The sequence below is a fragment of the Sturnira hondurensis genome, unplaced genomic scaffold (assembly GCF_014824575.4).
Source record: "Sturnira hondurensis isolate 20B ecotype Veracruz unplaced genomic scaffold, ASM1482457v3 Scaffold0006413, whole genome shotgun sequence".
NCBI lineage: Eukaryota > Metazoa > Chordata > Mammalia > Chiroptera > Phyllostomidae > Sturnira > Sturnira hondurensis.
In genome coordinates, this window is record NW_028079044.1 from 42,716,135 (window position 1) to 42,738,482 (window position 22,348).

At 42.4% G+C, this 22,348-nt stretch overlaps 1 protein-coding gene across 3 annotated transcripts in view; it reads left to right on the top strand.

Annotated features, from left to right (window-relative positions):
- The window catches only part of TBC1D31 (TBC1 domain family member 31), a 51,066-nt gene that overhangs the window by 26,899 nt on the left and 1,819 nt on the right, over positions 1-22,348 (top strand). For 2 of the 3 annotated variants that reach the window (XM_037048467.1, XM_037048469.1), the window contains 12 exons: positions 1,786-1,865; positions 1,943-2,089; positions 3,604-3,737; positions 5,329-5,462; positions 5,780-5,959; positions 8,018-8,250; positions 8,743-8,895; positions 9,902-10,037; positions 12,225-12,317; positions 14,850-14,990; positions 16,242-16,436; positions 18,770-18,908. In XM_037048467.1, the coding sequence (XP_036904362.1) occupies positions 1,786-1,865; positions 1,943-2,089; positions 3,604-3,737; positions 5,329-5,462; positions 5,780-5,959; positions 8,018-8,250; positions 8,743-8,895; positions 9,902-10,037; positions 12,225-12,317; positions 14,850-14,990; positions 16,242-16,436; positions 18,770-18,908 (1,765 nt within the window). The remainder of the gene's footprint in view (positions 1-1,785; positions 1,866-1,942; positions 2,090-3,603; positions 3,738-5,328; positions 5,463-5,779; positions 5,960-8,017; positions 8,251-8,742; positions 8,896-9,901; positions 10,038-12,224; positions 12,318-14,849; positions 14,991-16,241; positions 16,437-18,769; positions 18,909-22,348) is intronic. The other variant, XM_037048468.1, reaches the window with a different exon arrangement.

Here is a 22,348-nt window from a genome sequence, read left to right on the forward strand (position 1 = left end):
AGGCTATGTCGCATGAGACCGCTGCCTGTCTGTGACTCTGCCGTGGACAAGTCGCGTGCTTTCTAGCCGTCTCCACCCTCCCCTCTCCTTGGGAACGAAAGAAAATAGTGTGAAGGGAAGAAAGTTGTAACGGAAGTTATCATATGCTTTTAAGCTTTGTAATATAAAGTGAATACATGCTTATGGGTGTTTAAAAAGTCAAACAGATAGAATTGCACCACCCAGTACACTCGCCAGCAGCCACATGTGGCTGATGGGTACTTGAGGCACAGCCAGTCTGAGCTCGGACATACTCACGTGTGAAATAGCTTCGGGCGTTGGAAACTCAGTGTGAGCAAAACAATGGGGAATATCTTAATAATCCATTACTTTGTGTTGATTGTATGTCGAAATGATAATATTTTTATTACATTGGGTTACATTATATATTTTTTGTGAAGATTTGTTTATTTATTTTTAGGCAGAGAAGGGAGGGAGAAAGAGAGGGAGAGAAATGTCAATGTGTGGTTGCCTCTTGCACCCCCTGCACTGGGGACCTGGCCTGTAACCCAGGCATGTGCTCTGACTGGGAATTGAACCCGTGACCCTTTGGTTGCAGGCCTGCTCAATCCATTAAGCCGTACCAGCCAGGGCAGGTTACATAATATATATTATTAAACTTAATTTTACCTGCTTCTTTTTACTTTTTCAGCCTGGTTCTTAGAGAATTTGAGATTACGTCTGTGGTGTGCTCATTTGTTAGGCGGTGACAATGCAGAAGGCTGTAAAGGGGGAAATGAAAGCACACTTTTCTTCATCCCTGCTCCCTAGCCCAGTCTCCATCTCTCTCCCCAGAGGTCACTCATTGTTAATGGTTGTTGATAGCCTTTCTTAAGTTTGCTGTGTTTATATAAACGTGTGTCTGCATATATTACCTTCTTATTTTTCATCAATGTAATCATACGTAAGCACTATTCTATAACTTGCTTTTATCCTGTAACAGATTGAATATCTGTTTATATTATTGCATATAGTGCTACAGTGTTTAAAAAACATTTTCATAGTATTGCATTTATGGATATACTTTTATTTATCTAATGGGTACTCTGCTCACTGGCATGTAGGTTGTATTGTCAGTCTTCTATAGATACAGTCGGGTTCAGTGGATATCCTTGTACAGTTGTCTTCAAACATTTGCACAAGTGTATCTGTAGATGTTTTTTAAGTCAGAATATATGCATAAAATTTCTATAGTAATAGCCAAGTTATTCTTCAAAAAGAATGTACCAACTCATTGTTTGCTTGTGTGAGATGATCTGGTACTGTGTATGTATGAGAGAGAGAAAGAAGTTCATTCAGGAAAAACTTAGAAACAACCAAAATGTTGAATAGTAGGTAACTAATCGTATATGTGAGATAGAGCTATATACCCTGGAAATAAAAGGATAGTCAGGAGGAAAGGAAAATAATTAGAGTATATTCATTATAAAAAGGCAAGCTATAGGAACTGTGTACTTGGATATTGATTTGATTTAAAAGGATGTGAATACCTAAGTCTTCATTTTAAAAACTCCATAAGAAAGACAAAGATATGAATAACCTTTGAGTAATTCTTTGGTGGGTGGGATGGGAGAGGAAGAGAGAGAGATTGTGTGTGTGTGTGTGTGTGTGTGTGTATATGTGTAGAGAGAGAGCCCGATGATGTTAAAATATTTCTTTCTGTGTGCTTTGTTGTCAAGTCACTGTGGACCAGTTTACCTTTTTAGTTTTATGGCTATATCATTTACTGGTATTTTTTCTTTGTAGAATGAATTGTCGGGCGGATTAAACAAGAAGCGTTTACAGATCTTATTAAAAGGCTATGGGGAGTACCCAACGAAGTACAGGTAACACTGAAGCTCCTTCACAGCAGGTGGTTTCACTGCCCAGATTTCTCTCGGATAAAGTTAAACTTCCATTTCAGAATGTTCATCTGGCGTTCCCTGCTGCAGTTGCCTGAAAACCACACTGCGTTCAGTAGCCTACTAGATAAAGGCGTCCACACGGCGTTTCTCAGCCTTCAGAAGAAGTACCCCATCAGGAGCAGGAAGCTCCTCCGGGTGTTGCAGAGGTACGTTCAGTGTGTTGCAGCAGTGTGTGTCCCCCCCCAAAATATGTACTGGAAACAAACGGGAAAGGAGGGGTTTTGTAGTGTGGAGACTCAGCGGACACCACCTCGACCACGCACTCAGACGTAAACCCACCAGTGGTAAGACCTGGCGATACGGTGCACATTACTTTTGTGGTGTTCTTGCCAAAAATGTGTAACCGCAGTCAAACCGTGAGAAAACATCAGACAAACCCAAATGGAGCCACAGTCTGTAAAATAACCCTCTGGGAGTCCTCAAAAAGGTTGGCGTCATAAACGGTAAGAGACTGAGGACTCTCACACGGGAAGAAGCTGAGATGATGGTGCTGCCTCCTGCGCTGGTGAGGTGGACAAATGACAGTGGAGAAAACGCTGAATCCGAATGAAGTCTCAGCTGATAGCGCTCTGCCGATGTCAGTTCTTTAGTATCGATGATTATATTAATACAAGATGTTAACATTAAGTGACGGATGTAGAGGAACTCTATTATTTTTGCAGCTTTTTATAAACCTAAAATTATTTCAAAACAAAAAGTTCAGGGGAAAGGGACCTTTAAAGTGTTAGAAGTAAATGTGGGAGAATTAGAGTCCCATAGTAAGGCATAACATAGCCAGATGCAAATAAAAATCTTAATAAATAAATAAATATTTAAGTAGGGAAACTATCACATGGAAAATAATTTTCAATGCAAAGACATGTAAAACAAAATATATGTTCGACCTAGCAAATAAAAGACTGATTTCTTCAATAATAGATTGTTAGTGTTCTTTCTTTAATATATGATTGTCAGTTTATAAACTATGGAAAAAGGATCGAATACATACTTCATAGCAGAAGTGGTTTTTAAAAATGAAAAGATGCCTCACCTCCTCCATCATAAAAGAAACCCCAGTTTAAACTGCCTTGAAAAGTACATCTGTTTTAAAAACTATATTGAAATACAGTTTCTCACATAAATTAAAGATTCAGAAAGAAGGCTGATGATCAGATATGTTGACAAGAGTGAGAAATTTGGCAGTGGCTGTAGAAATTACTAACACCCACGTCCTGTGACTCGGCATCCACTTCTAGGATCTTACCTCTGGTCCCATGTGAAGAATGGTGGACATACCAGAGACATTAAGCGTAGCGTCGTTTATTAAAGATTGGACACAGCTTACATGCCCTTAGGGCAACGTTAAAGGAAGTAGTGTGTGCCTTCCTGTGTTTCTGTCAAATATCGTGCAGAAGCTCTGAGTATAATGATAGGAACTCTTCCCAGATGCCATTGGGTGACAAATGCCAGGTGCCGATCCACTATCTGTGATTTTTTTTAAAAGGACCGATCCTTTCCACAGTGGTTGTGGGGAGGTGAACTAGATGATTGGGGTGGGAGGGAGAATTTTGAGCAATTACACCTTCTGTATCACATTTGTGTTATGTGACTATATTGGCTATTCCGATAAATTTGAATAATAACCTGTTTTCTGGTCTTCGTTTCCTTGTCTTATTCACAGGACCCTGTCTGCTCTGGCTCACTGGTCTGCCATCTTCAGTGAGACACCCTATCTTCCCCTCCTGGCGTTTCCGTTTGTGAAATTATTCCAGAACAACCAGCTCATCTGTTTTGAAGTTGTAGCTACTCTCATAAGTAAGTTAATAAGCATTAAGTAACGAAACTCGGAGTGGATTCCTGTACATGTTGCCGATGTCTGTGTCTCTTTGCAACGTCAAACATTTCTGGAGTGAAGCAGTCAGCCAGAGAGCACAAGACAGTGCAAACATTTATACACACACCTTGTATTTACAAGAGAATGTGGATAGCTGTAGTTTATCGTCACGGGCTGCGTGCTGTTAGTCAGGGGGAAGCAGACGCACTCCATACTGAAGGTCGGTGGTTATCCACAGGATGGTAGTCAGCATGTAAAGCGCTTACACACACTCCGTGTTTTGTACATATTAACTCATTTAACCCTCACAACAACCCTGAGGCAGGCGGCGGTGTGGTCCCCTCCAAGAGCTCCGAGCATGGGCCTGAGTGCCCAGGCGAGGCTGATGGCAGGACAAGGGTGCAACCCAACGGTCAGACGCCGTGGCCTCTGTGTCCAACCACTGCGGTTGCTGCCTGCCACCGTCATCCCCACACTGGGAAGCATCCTCTTCCTCGTGCTAGTGACGTCAGAGCAGTGCAACAGTGAATAACCAGAACTCCAAAGATAGGTCATTTCAACAAAATAACCAACTTGATAGGTGTTTTTAAATTACTTAAAGTGTTTTTCTTGTACACAGAAGAGAAGGGGTAAGGACTTAACTGTAACAATAAAATTCTGAAATGTAGAAATAAAAAGCTCCAAGCTTATATATTGTAAATATTTCTTTTTACATTTTTTACTTTATTACATTGTATTTGCTTTGATAAATTTTTACGGATCATTGGAGAAAATGTAGGAAAACATATAAAAGAAAAGAAAATCTACCAATATTCCTCTTCCCCAGAGAATTCCCCCAAGTCATTAATGTTCTTGAAAAACGTAATTATTGCCTGCCTACTATATTTCATCGTTAGGTGCACTGTACTTTGTCTATTCCCCAACTGTTAGACTTTTGGATTTTTTTCCTGAATTTTTTAACATTTTCAGGTTGTTTTTTATTTTTATAATCATACTAGTATTTCATGTGTTATATGCATTTATAAACTTTATTGACTATAATATTCCATAATGTATATGTACTGATTTAATCTATTGTTGAACATTTAGGTTGTTTCTAATTTTTACCTATTAAAAGTAACAGTGTTATAACTATCTTCACATGCAAATATTTATAATTTCTTTTTCATGGATTCCCAGAATTGGTATTATCAGGCCATAAAATAGGAATTTCCTAATTGATTCTCCAGGAGGGTTGTACTAGTTTGCTCTTCCAGTAAAGCCAGAAGTTTTATTTTAAAAGGAAAACCAAATCAACAACACAGTGCCGGTAGCTAGGGTCGGGAGTGCTTCAGGAGTTTTGTTTGTTTGTTTCTCATTGACTGCTCTGAAGAAATTGGCAAATCTCTATGGACCTGCAATACTACATTAACATGTTGGAATTCTTAAATCTATTGTTCTAGAATATAAAGAGTTATCTTTTCTTCATTAATGGGCATGTGGAGAACATGAAGAGTGGATATATTTAAGCATTGCAGAGTATTTGGTAATATAGAAAGGTAAAGATAAATGTCTCGTTTTCTTCCTTCGTAGTCAATTGGTGTCAACACTGGTTTGAGTATTTCCCTAACCCTCCTATCAACATTCTCGCCATGATAGAGAACGTTCTGGCGTTTCATGACCAGGAGCTGCTCCAGCACTTCATCGACCACGATGTGACCTCCCAGGTGAGGAGTGCCAGGTCCCCGGAGCACCGGAACCTATTCCGGAAGCCCTATTGGTCCTCATGTAAATAAAACTGTAGTTTCTTGAATGCGGATAATAAAAAAAAAACATACTATCACTGTATTTTTAACAGTATTTCATTCTTTTTTCTCATTAAACTGCTTTCCTGAAAGTCTATAAAGAAGGGTCCAAATTAAGGTAGCTCTTTTCATAATTATGTTTTTAATATAAGCAGTTTTAATAACTAGACCAAACGTAAGGCAGCATTAACAGTGACCCTTCCCTGGAGAAGGAACCCACTTTTTCTGACCCACTGTAGCTGTACGCGTGGCCGCTCCTGGAAACGGTGTTCTCGGAAGTGCTGACAAGGGAGGAGTGGCTGAAACTGTTTGATCATGTCTTTTCCAACCACCCGTCCTTCCTCCTGACGACCGTGGTGGCCTACAACGTCTGCTCCAGGGCTCCTTTGCTGCACTGTAATCTCAGAGATGACTTTGAGGTCTGTATCCCTGTTCTTGCGTAGCAGTTCTCAAGTTTCGTTCGTTTCCCTTGAAAATGCATTCATGACCGAGCACCTACCGTGCTTCGGGTACTGGTGCTGGAGGTAGGATGAGAGTAGAGAGCAAGTTAGACCACATCTGTGTCCTTTCATAGTTTGCGGACAATTCAGCAGGCGATCCCAGCAGACTGGTAGTCTAACTCCATGGCTTCGGAGAAGAACCGTGATAACGTGGGAGTTCCGTGCTTTTTTACCTCCGTGTAAAGGATATTTAGCAGTTGGGTTTATTCTGTGCACGGTCTGACCGCAGTGACCCATCTGGTCTTTCATGATCTGGATACTTACACGTGCAGGGTGGTAACTAGAATTTGAAGCTCGGCAGGAGAGTGACCAAAAGGAGCATTAGAGGTGGTTTTTAAAAGGAGAGGTTCTTTTGGTAGACAGGATGGATTAAATTGGGTTTTGTTTGTTGCTCATTTTGTGATCCCTGTCAAATCAAACTTTGTTTTTACTTTATGCTCATGAAGTACATATGGGGAAGGTGGGAGGTATATGTACAGGGTGGGGCAAAAGTAGGTTTACAGTTGTGAGTACAGGAAACACAGTTTGTTCTTGCATTATTGTTTTTTAAACATGGGTTTTTTTTAAAAGATTTTATTTATTTATCTTTAGAGGGGAAGGGAAGGACAGAGGGAGAGAAATATCAATGTATGGTTGCCTCTCGTGGGTCCCCTGCTGGGAACTACCCTGCAACCCAGGCATGTGCCCTAACTGGGAATCGAACCGTGATCCTCTGGTTCGCAGGCCCGCGCTCAGTTCACTGAGCTACATCAGCCAGGGCTTTGCATTATTGTTTTTATTTAACTATTGTATTATTTTCCATACGAACTATTATAAACCTACTTTTGTCCACCTTGTATGAAATTGGATTTGCCAGCAGAACAAGTCAATGTCGAAATGTTTCAGCCCTGGCTGGTGTGGCTCAGTGCATTGAGTACTGGCCTGCAACCCAAAGGGTCACCAGTTCAGTTCCCAGTCAGGGCACATGCCCGGGTTGCAGGCAGGNGAAACACAGTTTGTTCTTGCATTATTGTTTTTTAAACATGGGTTTTTTTTAAAGATTTTATTTATCTTTAGAGGGGAAGGGAAGGACAGAGGGAGAGAAATATCAATGTATGGTTGCCTCTCGTGGGTCCCCTGCTGGGAACTACCCTGCAACCTAGGCATGTGCCCTAACTGGGAATCGAACCGTGATCCTCTGGTTCGCAGGCCCGCGCTCAGTTCACTGAGCTACATCAGCCAGGGCTTTGCATTATTGTTTTTATTTAACTATTGTATTATTTTCCATACGAACTATTATAAACCTACTTTTGTCCACCTTGTATGAAATTGGATTTGCCAGCAGAACAAGTCAATGTCGAAATGTTTCAGCCCTGGCTGGTGTGGCTCAGTGCATTGAGTACCAGCCTGCAACCCAAAGGGTCACCAGTTCAGTTCCCAGTCGGGGCACATGCCCGGGTTGCAGGCAGGGTCCCCAGTAAGGGGTGCATGAGAGGCAACCACATATTGATATTTCTCTCCTCTTTCCCTCCCTTCCCCTCTTAAAAAATAAATTAAATCTTTTTTAAAAAATTATTTTAAAAATGCATTACATGGATGCAATAAAAAAATAAATATTTCATATTATTTTTTTAACCAAGCTAATTTATTTTGAAAGGCTGATTTTTTTCAAATTTATTTATTTTGGATTTTGAAGGGAAAAAAATCCAAGTAGAAGTATTTATTCCATTGTTGAAGCATTCTGGATTATACAGGAAGCCTGCATTTTGAGTTAAAATTTTAAAAGTGTTATTTCAAAAGTTTTATAAGATGGTTGTGAAATTTTTGAAATTATGAAATCTAAAATATGAAATTGGATCTTGGGTTAAAAAACTTCAATTTATTTGAAAAAATTCTTTTGAAGATAAATTCACATTTACATTTTTAAACTACTATTTTAAATCTATCTGTAATGCTTTATTAAGTAGATCTCGATATAAACACAAAGTTTTCTTACAGTACTTTTTCCACCATCGGAATAATCTGGACATAAGTGTTGTAATTAGAGAAGTTTATCACCTGATGGACACCACACCTCCTGATATCCACCCAGAGAGGACGCTCAGTGTTTTTGTGGCGCTGACCAAAGGGCAGTATCCAGTGTTCAATCAATATCCGAAGTTCATTGTGGACTATCAGACACAGGAACGAGAGAGGATTAGGAAAGATGAATTGGATTACTTAAGAGAGAGGTAATCATGGAAAAGTTGTTCTTCCATAAAATCAAAACCTGTTATGAATATAAAAAAGAAATGAAAAATACATGTAACCTTGGCTGGTATGACTCAGTGGATTGAGCCCTGGCCTGTGAACCAAAAGGTCACCAGTTCGATTCCCAATCAGGGCACATGCCTAGGTTGCGGGCCAGGTCCTCGGTAGTGGGGTGCCTAAGAGGCAACCACACATTGATATTTCCCTCTCTTTCTTTCTGCCTTCCCCTATGTCTAAAAATAAATACATAAAATCTTTTTTTAAAAAGGGGAAAAAATACATGTAAATTATTAAGTATTTGTGTAAAATCAGCACTTGAAGGCTGGAAATATCTTTAAAGTTTTTAATTCTTATATATAGAAGTAAAACAAGTATATTAACCATGTATGCATTTTATATTTTGGTTGTTGTTGTACTTAAATTACTCGGTTTTCTTGTTTGCATTTTTATGTAATAACAAATATCGTCTTAAGACAAGCAGTTGAGAACATGCAAGCTGAAGTGGACCAACAAAGAGTTGAAGATGAAGCCTGGTACCAAAAGCAAGAGCTCCTTCGTAAAGCTGAAGAAACAAGGAGAGAGATGCTCTTACAAGAGGAGGAGAAGATGATGCACCAGAGACAGAAGTACGTTTTATCACTTTGAAAAAATCTGGACATAGGAGTTAGTTGAACAATTTTTATTTTTTGTTATAGAAACAACACTATATATGACATTATCCAGCTGTGGTATTTCCATTAAGCAAATATTTAAGTTAATAAAAAATCTGTGTATATACCACTTTTCAAAAAAAACTGGCATATAGTAAAATGGAATGCTGAAGCTATCCTATGATGTAACTCTGCACTGATGACTCAGAAGTAATAACAGGACCCGGTGTCCTGATGATGTTATTCTGCAGTGGGCAGAAACGCTGTGTGTGACTGACTGTGCTTGATAAATTACTCCGGACAGAGCATAATTTTTAAGTTATGTTTTAAACATAGCTATGTGACCTGAAAATTGAAACATAAAATGATTATCTCATGCACTTTGTACTTTGGAGGATAGGGAAAGAAGTATTAAATATTCATTAAAGTAAATTGTTGAAAGTAATTAAGATTATGGGCTGAGCTTTGAGACTAAGCCTCATTGCTGGGAAACTTCTGTGTTTATTGATTCTTTTCTCTTGGGTATGACTCTGTGAAACAGGTTTCTACTGTGGGTTAAAAAGAGTTACTGAAGCCCTGACTGGTGTGGCTCCATGGGTTGGGGACCCTCCTGCAGCTGAGGGGTCGCTGGTTTGATTCCCGGTCAGGGCACTTGCCTGGGTTGTGGGATTGGTCCCTGGTTGGGGCATGAGAGAGGCAACTGACACAGATGTCTGTCTCTCTCACACCATGGTGTTTCTCTCCCTCTCTTTCTTTCTCTCCCTCCCCCTCTCTAAAAATAAATAAATAAATAAATAAATAAATAAATAAATAAATAAAATCTTTTTTTTTTTTTAAGCCGCTGAGAAAGACATGCACTGTGCCACTGTGACATTCTTTTGGGTTAATAAAGCTGCTGTAGTCAGCATAACCCACGTGTCTTTTTCTCTACGGACGACGGTAAACCCACCTTTGCCCTCCCCTGTTGTATTTTGTGTTTCAGACTCGCTGCTGTGAGAAGGGAGCTGAAAGTGAAGGAAATGCACCTGCAAGACGCTGCAAGAAGGCGTTTTCTGAAGCTTCAGCAAGACCAGCAGGAAATGGAACTGAGAAGACTGAATGACGAGATTGAGAGAAAGGTTTCTTTTTCTTTCCTTAGTCCTCCTGTATTCTCTCATCTGATCTCATTTAAATGCAATGAACACGTTTAAGCTAAATAATACCCCTAGAGTTCACAATGAATGCTAAATAGCCCCTCTAATTTAATTGGCTCTTTCCCTCAGCTATTCTCATTCTCCTTCATACATTTCATTAATAGTTAAATATTTTAGAAATGCCAGGAAAGTTGGTCAGGTTGACCGGTGTCCCTGATGACTTGCTCTAAAAATGGCATTATCAATGAACCATTATGTTAATTGTGAAGTAGAGGAAATACTGTTTTTAATATAGAAATTTACGCATGGCCAGTAAAAGAATTTTCATGCTGAACAGTAGCAACGCCATTTGCCACGCAGTTATTGCGTGTTAAATTCCCGTAGACACTTGATCTCCCCCACCATTCTGTCTCCTCTGAAGTGCCACGCTGCGTGACCGTGTTTTCCTGACCAGCAGACCTCGTTCCCACTGTTAGTCCGTCCGCCCTTTCAGTTTTCCAGTGTTCTCCAGTGTTCCAGACAGACCTCGAAAATTTTGTGACTCTCTCTCTCTCTCGCTCTCGCTCTTGCTCTCGCTCTCTGACTCCCCACCTCACCTCCGTCCTCTTGGAATTTTAGTTAGGATTACATTGACTTCATAGACTAATTTAGGGTGTTTCAAACCTAGTTTTGCTAAAATACTAAATATTTTAAAAATATTTTTAATTTTTAACTCATCAGTATTAGAAATCTGTTACCTCTTTATAACATGTGGTAATATTTTTGTTCCAAGCCAATTAATTTTAACTTTTTTAAATCTATGGTTCCTTTTAATCATCTTGTAAAGTCGATAATTCATTATTCTAGAAAAGTCTATGTTCTCCAAAAGTAATACTGGCTTAGGACTCTGACCTGTTTATTCCAAACCCCTTTGAAGTATAGAAGGCAATTTTTCTGGTCAAAGCTCCTGTGAAGTCCTCCCAGTGGTGTGATTGGCCTCTGCCTACCCTCCCCACTCCTGGTTCTGACGGTGAGCTCTGACCCTGCTGACCTGCGAAAGGCACGCACTTCTTTGCTCACGATTCAGGCAGCAGCAGGAAAGACTGCTGCAGTGCAGAGTGACCCGGACGGGTGACTGAGGACATCTCATAGCAACGAGCAGAGGTGGTCTGTTTTTGCCCTGGCACATAGCTGTTTGTACCTCTGAAAATGTGTAAGCAGGAGAGCTTCTGTAATTGAAATTCCTAAAAAGCACCATTTGCTGGGCCAAACCTTCCTTTACCTGTTGGCGTTATTACTGCCTTGCTCAGAAACTCAGATATAAGGCAGTTTCTAAAATTTTCTCTGTTGACAGAGTACCTTACTCAAACCCTCAGAGGATTAAGAGTGAAAAGCTTCTAAGTAATCAAATTTTGGAGACAGATGAACTTTAAAGAAACTAAATCCAGGCAGGGGATATACAGGTTGAGGAGTCCACAATATATTTAAACTTGAAGTTACTAGTAACAAACTAAATTTACAAAAGAACAGAAGCTTAATCAAAAAAAACATTAAATATGTTATATTTGATAAGATTAAACATTCTATATCTTTATCCACCCCAAATTTAAATTGCTCAAGCATTTATGACCCCTAATATTGGCCAGTGTAAAATGGTAAGAACCTGCCATCTGTTCTCCCAGTTTGGGTGGATGAAAATATGGTAATTGTGCTGTCTTTTGTTGAAAGTTAGGCTCAGCCTTGGGTGGTGTGGCTCAGTGGATTGAGTGCCGGCCTGTGAACCAAAGGGTAGCCGGTTTGATTCCCAGTCAGGGCACATGCCTGGGTTGTGGGCCAGGTCCTCAGTAGAGGGCACATCAAAGGCAATAATACATTGATTTTTCTCTCCCTCTCTTTCTCCTTCCCTTTCCCTCTCTCTAAAAATAAATAAGTAAAATCTTTTTTTAAAAAAGAAAATTAATCTTAACTTTAACTCAGACGTTATTCCTAGATTCCATACTGAATGTTAATATAATATCAATTCTGATTTCAAAAGCCCAATACCCATTATTTTAAATACTTGAAGGAAGTATTTAAAATACTTACTTACTAGTATTTAAAATACTAGTAAGCAAGTCAGATTACAAGATTACTCACTCTATTAAAATTATTTTGTAAATTCTTTTTGGTATTCACAATATTTTTTAATCATAGGTATATATGAGAGATCGAGAAATTGCTACCATAGCCAAAGACCTAGAAATGAGACACCTGGAACTCGAATCACAAAAAAGACTTTATGAGAAGGTATAAATCAGCTCTTCCCAATACAAGAAAAGTGGAGTTTATATAATCTCCTTATAGACTGTATTTATTCATGGTTTTTGGATACTCATTTTATTTGTTTTTGTTTTTATTATAAGAAAAACTGTCATCCAGTCAGCCCGACTGTTCAGATGTATAGTTTGTTGTTTTCTTTTCCGCTCGATACAGTTCTTTTCCTAAAGGCTTCCTGTCTTTGTGGTCGATGCTGGTAGTGGCGATCGATGAGCCATAACTTAAACTTTTTTTTCTGTTGTTGGTAGTTTAAGTGGTTTACAATTTTTGGCAATAAACTTCTTCACACACATGCCTTCTCTGCATGTAATTGAAAAACATTTTTGTCTTTCACTAATTATATGGAAATTATGCTGCCAGTGGATGGTTAGAAAAGTAGAGAAAAAATCCCGTAGGAAATAACTGCTAATGTCATCAATAAGGATAAGTGAGATTAGTTGCTGCGAACAATCGATATGTATTTTGCTTTTTTAACTTCAGTCTGCATAAACGCTGTTTGCTCCCCCACCCCCCCAACACCTGTACCCATTAGCACCCACTGCCCACTCTCCCTCCCTGTTCCCCTGCCTCTCGCAGCCACTGATTTACTTTCTGTCTCTGGCTTTGTCTACTCTGGACATTTCACGTAAGTGAAGTCATCAGTGTGTGGAGTTTTGTGACGATTTCTTTCAGGTAGCATAATATTTCCAAGGTTTAATCACATTGTGTAGCCTAAGTCATTACTTTCTTTTTTATGGCTGAATAATAATACTCTGTTGTATAGACTGATCACATTGTGTTTATCCATTCATCAGTTGGTGGATATTTGGGTGGTTTTCACTTTTCACTCCGGTGAGTGGTGCTGCTGTGGACACTCGCATATGACTCTTTGTTCACACGTACATTGTCAGTTTCTTAGATGTACTCCTAGGTGCACGGGGTCCCCATTTCTCTCCATTCTCGTGAGCAGGTGGTATCATCCGTCCTTTTGATTACAGCCGTACCAGTAGGTGTGAAGTGGTACTTTACTGTGGTTTTCGGTTGTATTTTTGTTTTGATTAGTGATGTCAAGCATCTTTGCATATGTTTACTGGCCATTATTATATCTTCTTTGAGGATCATGTAGTTAATGTCTATTAAAAGTATGTAGGGCCATACTTTTTGGGTTTTTAATAAGTTGTAATTTTTTGTTGTTGAAAACTAAACATTTTATTTTTTTTATATTTTTTAAATATTGTTTATTTATCTTTAGAGGGGAAAGGAAGGAGAGAGGGAGAGAAACATCATTACCTCTCGTGAGCCCCCCACTGGGAACTGGCCCGAAACCCAGGCATGTGCCCCGACTGGGAATCGAACCTCAACCATCTGGTTCGCAGGCCCGCACTCAATCCACTGAGCCACGCCAGCCAGGGTGAAAACTAGACATTTTAAATAATGTAATATGGCAGATCAGATTCTCCTCCCTCCCCAGCATTTCTTGTTGTTCCTTCACTTAGTGATTTTTCTGAACTAATTCTGTGAAGTCTCTCGTCTTTGCCAGGTGTAGGCACTTGAGACCCTCCTCAGGCAGCTTAGTGAGGGGACAGAGATTTCCCTGGATGCCTTCAGCAGTAAGCCTCCGGCCTTTGCCCAAGGGCTCTGTGTGCGTCCTGCTGGGGGCGCCCTGTACACTCAGGTAGGGACAGCTCCATCTTAGATTTCACTTCCTGAGTGTGCAGAACCTCAGTTCACACAGTTGGCGGCACACGGCCTTCTCAGGTCTGAGCATTCCCACAGCTCTTGGCATGTGCGCGGCCTTCCAGAGTCCCAGGCAGCTACTGGGGCTTCTCAGAGCCCCCTGTGGACATCAGTTCCCCCGCTTTTCCTATAAAGCTTCTTGATTAGCCTGTTTACTCACCGGGATCCACCACCTCGGGCAGCCAGTATATGCAATAGTTTCCTGTGGTGGTTTTGGGCAAATGTCCCCAGGAAAAGGCTGTTGAAAGTCACAGAGCTCCGAGTCGGGTCAGATGAAGACTGCCGTGGGAGTGGAGCCTTTCAGAGCCTTCAGCTGGGTGATGGCAGTTCTCTGGAACGAGAGTTCCGAGGTGCTCCAGCTCCTTCCTTTCCCCCCTTTGGCTGCCAGGCTGCCGGTTGTCAAGGCGAAAGCAGTGATAGGGTGGAAATAGGAATAACGCACATTAAAGAGGCCATGTGCTTGCTGTTCTTACCAAGATCCGGCCATTTTTATGAATAAATGCCCCCCAGATTGCCACAAGCCTTCTGCTGACTTCCAGAGTTCTGAAAAAAGCCACTTGGTTTCGCCAGGGTTCTCAGGGCATTTGGGGGAGAGAGAGTTTCACGGGGTCCTTACTCTTCCTTCCACTGATGTCCCTGCTGTTCATTTTTTACCTTGAAAGTTAGATGATTCCATTTTTTATTTGTGTGCCTATTGGTTATTCTGGGAAAAAAGAAACGTCATTTTTGTGTTCTAGCATTATTGTTACAGCTGGTGATTATTTTTCTTAACAATTTTTTCCATAGAATCTTACTAGAAGTCAAGGAACTATTGCAAAAGAAATGAGAGAAGATGCAGATGCCTATAGACGAAAGGTGGACGGTGAAGAACGCTTATTTCATAGGCTGATAGAAACAGACCAAATGCAGAACCGAGACACTCAGAAGGTAAACATGTGGTCAATGCACTGTGTTTATAAAGGGGGAACTTTCCATCTGTCATCGAGGAGTAAAGCGTGAACTCTGCTGAGTGAGTTCGTTCTTCGCTTCTGTTAGCGCTGCTCTAGAACCTCACGTTACTTTATTTGCAGGTTACTTCATTGACAGCTACATACATGTGTCTTTTCTACTTTGAGAATTTTAAGACTTAGAAGAAAATACAGTGGAACTAGTAACTTTATAAATTGTAGTGCCCTACCGTGTTATGTCTCAGAAATTGTTCCTGAGTAGTTAAAAATATCAGGTCTCTGCCTGGCATATAAGCCGGTAGTTTCAAAATGTATTCTCTAGAATATAATAACTATTACTTAGTAAAATGGGAGGGGTAACAAATGCGTATTAGAAATGCTACCTTAAAATTTTTCATGCCAAATTTAAAGATGTGGTATACTGTGAATCTTTAAGAAAATTTCCCAAACTTATCTTATAGAATTTCTTGTGGAGAAATTCTGGCTTAAATGAGTAGAAGTAGAATTTGAGACCTGCAAGAGAGAACGTTTTCTAGGATCCCTTAAATGGAGTGTTAAGCAGGTTTATGGGAGGGCCCGGCCCTGGTCCAAAAGCCAGGAATAGTGTAGGAGTTCCCCCCACCTTCTGTTCTGCAACAATTACTTGGCTCATACTCCCTGAATATTCCCATTTTTTTCCTTAAAGGCTTTTGTCCAGTCTGTAAGAATGGACTCTTCTGACTCCTTTTCAAAGGATTGAAACATGAAAATTGTTTAACCCCCACCTGTCTTTTAGCTAGAAGTTCTCAACCTCGGCTATACATTCAAATCCCTTGAGGAACGTTCTAAAACCAATATCCAGCTGCTCCAGAGAGTGATTGAACTGGTGTGTGGTGGGTCAGGGACATCAGTTTGTTTTAAACACCTAAGGTGCTTTTGTAAATTCTCACTTGAGAATGTATTTATTGATTTTAGAGAGAGAGAAAGGAAGGGTGAGAGAGAAAAATATCATTGAGAGTGAAACATGAATCAGTTGCCTCCCATATGCTCCCTGACTGGGGATAGAACCCACAACCTTTAGATGCACAGGACAACGCTCCAACCAACTGACTCATCCAGCCAGGGCTAGAGGTGATTTAATATGCACCCAGGGCTACAAACAGCTGCCCTAGACACTCAGATACATTACACAGATACACCATAATTATACGTAGTCTGACCTTATTTCTAAAATTGACTATTTTTTTCTTAGATAATTAAAGAAAACTTGGCAAAAGCTGAACAAGCGTGTTTAGATACTGACTGGCGAATTCAGGCTTTACATAAACAAAGACAGGATGATCTGCAGCGAAATGAATGTTACCAGGAAATGGCCAAACTCCTTCGGAAAAACAGAAGGAAAGAAACAGAAGTCTTAAATGCAATGCTGGGAAAGGAAGTCAAAAAGGTAAATGATGTTTTAAACTTGTTAATTTAAATTTTGAAACATGACATAATCAAATGACAAAAGCATCAAACCAGGTAATTTTTTGTTGGAAAATATCTTAAAGATGGTCTAATTTCAATAATAGGTGTTGCTCAGAGAAGTCCAACATTGATGGAGGCCACCTAAAAATCTACTGTGCGCCTTCCTCATGTACCTTGGTGGGTCTCAGTGTCTCGGCTTCTGGGCTTTGTTCTGGCTGACTGAAGACAGTACTGCTTCACCTGACTCTTTATGCTTGCAACGTGAAAGACTTCGAACAGTTAACAATTGCGTGTTGTCCAGGCCAGGGGGCTCTGTTGGCTGAAGCGTCATTCCCCTCCAAACCATCGCCATTCTGTTACTGGCCAGGGTTAACACACCTATGGGATCCTTGAGTGAGGATTTTTTAAAAAAACAACTATATGTAGTTGCTAGTAACAAAAGCCGAAATAACAGCGATGGCAAGCAAGATGCAAGTTTTTCTTTTTCACGTGAAAACAGCCTGGAGGTGGGCCGTCCGGGGGTGGTGTCCTGACTCGGAGGTCCTCAGGGAAACGGCCTCCCCGGCCTCTCCGAACTGCTTCCCGGTGTGTGTCTGTCATTGTCACGGGTGCCTGACCACCTGGGGAGGTGGGGCTCCAGCCCGCACACAGACGTTCCTCTTGGCAGGAAGGAGGTGGGGCGGGAGTGTAAAGGGCCCCACCTCCCAGCTGGATGGTTCCTTTCCAACTGCTTTCCAGAATTCCCAGGTCACGTTTCCAGCCCCTTTTGGCGCAGTGTTGGAAAGGAAGGCTTTTTAGCAGGGAGCCCTGTCATCCCGAATGAAGTTAGGATTCTGCTCCCAAAGAGGAGTCAGAGAACGGGCGCTGGGGGGACAACTGAAGCACGTACATCACACACTTGAACCCTCTGGCTGACCCTCCCTGAACAGCGTGGCACCTGCGCTCTGGGTGTGCAGGCACGGTGGCCCCCTGAGGACGCTGAAGGGCCAGGCAGAGGTCAGGAGCTGTGCAGCTGGCTTTCTGCTGCTGGATCCTAGTGGCCGTTGTGAAACCTTTTCCTAACAATTTTCCTTCCAGTTACTCTTCCAGATTCCTCCTCCTCCTCCCCTTTCGTTCCAGGACAGGGAGGGGTGGGAGCGATGCCCAGATCGCTGGGGCTGGGCTGCACAGTGAGGGGTGACTCTCCTGTGGGTAAAGGGGCTCCTCTGAGAGCACAGTGAGAACCGGAAGGGCTTTTCGCCGTGTGCAGAGATGCCCTTTGTGTCCCGAGTCCTGGGTCCTGGCCTGGCTACTGTGTGGCCTTGGAGGATCCCTCAGTCTCAGGCTCCTCATCAGTAGCAGGGAAGGGATGGATCTCTGTGGTCCTCCTGGGCCCTATGATTCTTTCAAGTTGTTGTTATTTCATGCGTATTTAACTCATTAGCATTTCTATAGCAGAAATTTTGCGTATAAAAGCTATAGCATCTCTTGACTATTGATGAACTTTATAGTTATATAGTTATATAACTATATATAACTCCTATAGTTTTATAGGAGTTATATATAGTATTTTAAATTGATTATTTTAATTACCCTTTGAGCTATTGTTTTCTCACTTTAGGAAGAAGAAAATAGGGGCTAATAGAGATTCGACTTCCCTGTAGTTGTCATGTGTAGCGGAGCTGGGCAAAGAGTTCGTTCTCCCCAAGGTGCCGACTATAGCTAACAGCTGCTGTACGCTAGCCAGGAAAGTCCTTAAGAGACTAAACCCTAAAAGTTCTCATCACAAAGAAAACATTTGTTCCTTTTTTTCTTTTCTTTTTGTTGTATCTGTAAAAGATGGATTTAGCCGCGCCTGTTGGAATCACCTGACGGCATACATAAATTACGCCGTCATGCCGTGTGCCTTGTACAGTAACATAGGCCAGCTATTCTAAATAGAACTAAAAGAGAAAGTTTATTCTCTGAATTTTGTAGACTTCGTTAAGACATAGCATTCACGTTAAATAGAACAGATGCCATTAATTTTAAAAAGCTTCATCTAACAGAATTTGAGGTTTGCAGTGTAGTGACACCAATTGTCAGTTCGGTGGCACTGGGACTCGTGGGCACATGGCACTGTGGGCTGCTGGTGGCACCCGAGGCGCCTCTGCGTCCAGGTCCCCAGTCGCCATGCATGGGGCAGGCACCAGATCGCCCAACACCAGACTGGTCCCACATGCTTGGGCGCACCGGAGGCAGCAGGAGAGAGGGAGCAGAAGGGGTGTCCTCCACTGCAGGAACGTGCATTACCGCGGTGTTTATGTGGCCTTTTGTTCCCTGGTTTACATCTAGTGGGAGGAGGCTGAAGAAAAGGACTTTCGGTTGAACTTAGAAAGGGAAGCTTCCGCTCTTTCCGATGCATGCAGACGGTCGTTTCTGGAGCAGGAGATACATGATGCCTTAGAGGACGCCGCACAGCCCCGTGACGCAGGTGAGTGCTGGGCGGGCCTTCTGGCTCGTGCCCTGCCACAGGTGCATTCGTTTGGTGCGGTCTGTTGTCATGGACAAACCCTGCAGGTGTCTCGGCCCTTTTCTTCACGTTATTGCTCAGCTGAAAGCTAATCCCTCATCACCTTTTTGGTTCGGGTCAGAAACAGTGGGCTGAGGTGGTGGGGCTGTTGAAAAAACAGCTTCAATCATGAGAAAATTGGAGCCACCTGGTGGCATTGTTTTGTTCTGTGGCTCTGAGGACCTTGGCATCCCCTTAATGTACTGGCGTATGAGCTGTTCCCATGGTGCCATTCTAGTTACTTTAGTAAAACTGCGTGCTTTGCCAACAGCTGGCCCTCGGGACAATCGTATATTACAGTGACACGAGGAAACTTACGCTAGGGCGTAATCAAACGTTGGGTCTCGGTGTTCTAAGGCTTATTATAGTGGCATCAACAGAGAAGTCGGAATTGCCGTTTAAAGTAGAGTACAGATACAGGGGACTTTTATTTCACTACATTTTGTATTGTTTAGGTCTTTTACAATGTGTATGTCTTGCTTTTTAAAAAGATTTTATTTATTTATTTTTAGACATAGAGGAAGGGAGGGAGAAAAAAAAGGGAGAGAAACATCAGTGTGTGGTTGCCTCTCATGTGCCCCCTACTGGGGACCCGGCCTGCAACCCAGGCATGTGCCCTGACTGGGAATCGAACCAGCGGCCTTTTGGTTCGCAGGCCCGCGCTCAGTCCACTGAGCTACACCAGCCAGGGCATTACTTTTTTAAAATAATAGCCTTAATGATATATAATTCACATGCCATACCATTCCCCTCTTTAAAGTCTACAATTCAGTGGTATCGTATTACCATATCTTAAACAGTATATTCAGTTATATAACCATTACCACGACATTAGAACATTTTCAGCACCCGGAAAAAAACCCGTATCTGCTTGTCCTCATTCTTCGTTTCCTTTCACTCTCCCCACCCCCAGCCCCGGCCCTGGCGGCCAATCCACTCCCTGTCTCCGTAGATTTGCCTCCTCAGGGAATTTCTCATAAATGGAATCGCACAGAGTGTGGGCCTCTGTGTCGGCCTCCTTATTCATTTATCAGTTGATGGACATTGAGCTCGTGTCCACTTTTTGGCTTTTATGAGCGATGCTGCGGTGCACATTACTTTAGTAGTTCACAAATTTAAAAAGTAAAAACACGGGTGAGATGCTGTCACTGTTTAGTTGCACCCACTCTCAAAACCGCCGATCCCTCTCGTACTTCCCTGGTTCAAGTCCCAGACACACCCAGAGAGCCTGGGGACAGCGGCGAGTGGACCGTTGCTGCGCACAAACTAAGCATTTAACACTGGCTTTCCGAAGACACTAACCGCTGCAGCCGCTTCTCCCCATGCCTGCCACACCTGCCCAGCGTGAGAGAGGGAGCAGTCTTGAGGCTTTTAGAGAAGGTGTGGATTCAGAAGCAGAAAAAGGGGAGAAGCTGGCAGAGCTTCTCTCATCGGTGGGGCGTCTCCCTCCACGTGGGCCCTCTGCCCGCAGGCCACCTCCCACCACGCTGCCGACTCTTTCTAGCCTTTCCCCGATTTCCCCACTGAGAGAAGAGTGAATTAATAACCAGCCGTTTTTCAAAGGTAAATGGGTAAGGATTTTTTGTGTCCTTCATTGGGGCATGTAAGTTAATCCAAAGCCATTTAATCCTAAAACTGGGAGATGATTGGCTATGGTTAGGAAAATGGCTTTTTGTTTATTTAATCCTCACCCAAGGAGATGTGTTTTATTGATTTTATTTTTTTAAACAGATTTTTATTTTATTAAGATTTTATTTATTTATCTTTAGAGGAGAAGGGAAGGAGAGAGGGAGAGAAATATCAATGTATGGTTGCCTCTCGTGTGTCCCCTGCTGGGAACTGGCCTGGGAACAACCCAGGCATGTGCCCTGACTGGGAATCGAACCATGATCGTGTGGTTCACAGGCCCGCGCTCAATCCACTGAGCTACACCAGCCAGGGCTGTTTTATTGATTTTAGAGAAAGGAAGAGTGGCAGGACAGGGAGGTGGGTAACGAAGAGAGAAACATGGATGGTTTGCCCCGTGCACCCGCCCCAACTGGGGATCGAACCCACAGCCTTCTGGTGTGTGCTCCAACCCACTGAGCCACGCAACCAGGGCAGGAGAATGGCGTTTTGACGGGAGGTGCCCAGCACTGGGGTGTCGGTTAGGACCTAGAAAGGAGGCACCAGGAGGAGTGTGCTGATGACACAGAGAAACGTCGCTGTAGGCCAGGGGGACCCCTTAGCTGTGTGGTAATTTACTGCATGTCCCTTTGGGGAGATGTGTTAAACCACTGTGGGCAGGATGGATTTAGGACTGAAGAGAGGCAAGGAACCTGAGCTCTCCAGTTTGGAAGGCCCTGAAGAGCCAGTATCCGATAAGCAAGTCATCCACGCGTTGGGTGGGCGGGAGTGGTGGCCAGCGTACTCACGGAGCTGCCAAGCCCGCTGCCTCATTCCATTTTCTGCTAGCGTCTCACTAAAGGCTTCATACAGTTGAATCTGCTTTTCTCGTCTGTGTTGTTTTGTTTTTTTAATTCTCACTAGAAACTTCTCTGGAACAATGCAGGTGATACTTCCTACATCAGCCACATGACAGCCCGTTAATATTTGAGGGTGACTCGTATGCCATCCCCCCACCAGATCAAATTAGTCATTTGGTATTTAGCCAATTGTCTTAATGATTCTTTGAGCTAAAACCATTAGCTGCAGCTCTTTCGAGCAGGGAAAAGCAGGCATCTTGATGAGTGTGACCCACACATTCTGCGTCTGGCTCCCGGAGGCGTGGACCCTAGGGTGGGAGTGGCAAAGAAGGGACAGTCCTACGTGACTTTAGGATGAAAAGTCAAAGACTTGGGTGTCTCGTTGGATGTAAAGCTGTGGGAGTTAGGGAACAGTACAAGCACAGCTGAAGGGTGAGTGTAACTTCTGAAATGAGGGGACTGATAGATTGAAAATGGGGGTGGGGGCACCAGTAACAGGCAGAGCGCTGTTCTGCTTGCTACGTAAGGTGTCAGGTAAAATGTGCGCCTGTTGGTTCTGATCGTCTGTATACTTTGGGATTCGGTGCTGCCTCGTTAGAGCCAGCAGGCAGTTCTCCGGGAAGGCTTGGCGATCACATTTCATAATCCCCCTCCAGGAAAAGTTGGGGAGCTCTATCCTAGCAGCTGTATTTTTGAGTTGTTTGATGGCTTTCTGTTTTGGTTAAAGGTATTTTTAAAGTGCTTTATCAGATCTACTCAGCTCTTAATCCCAAATGCTCTTCCCTTGCACTTTGAATGGTATTCTTCCTCTCAGGGTCCTTCTCAGAGGGGCTTTTCATCCTGTCCTTGTCCTCAGCAATTGCAGTGTGCTGCGGCCACACGCCCAGATGCCCTTTG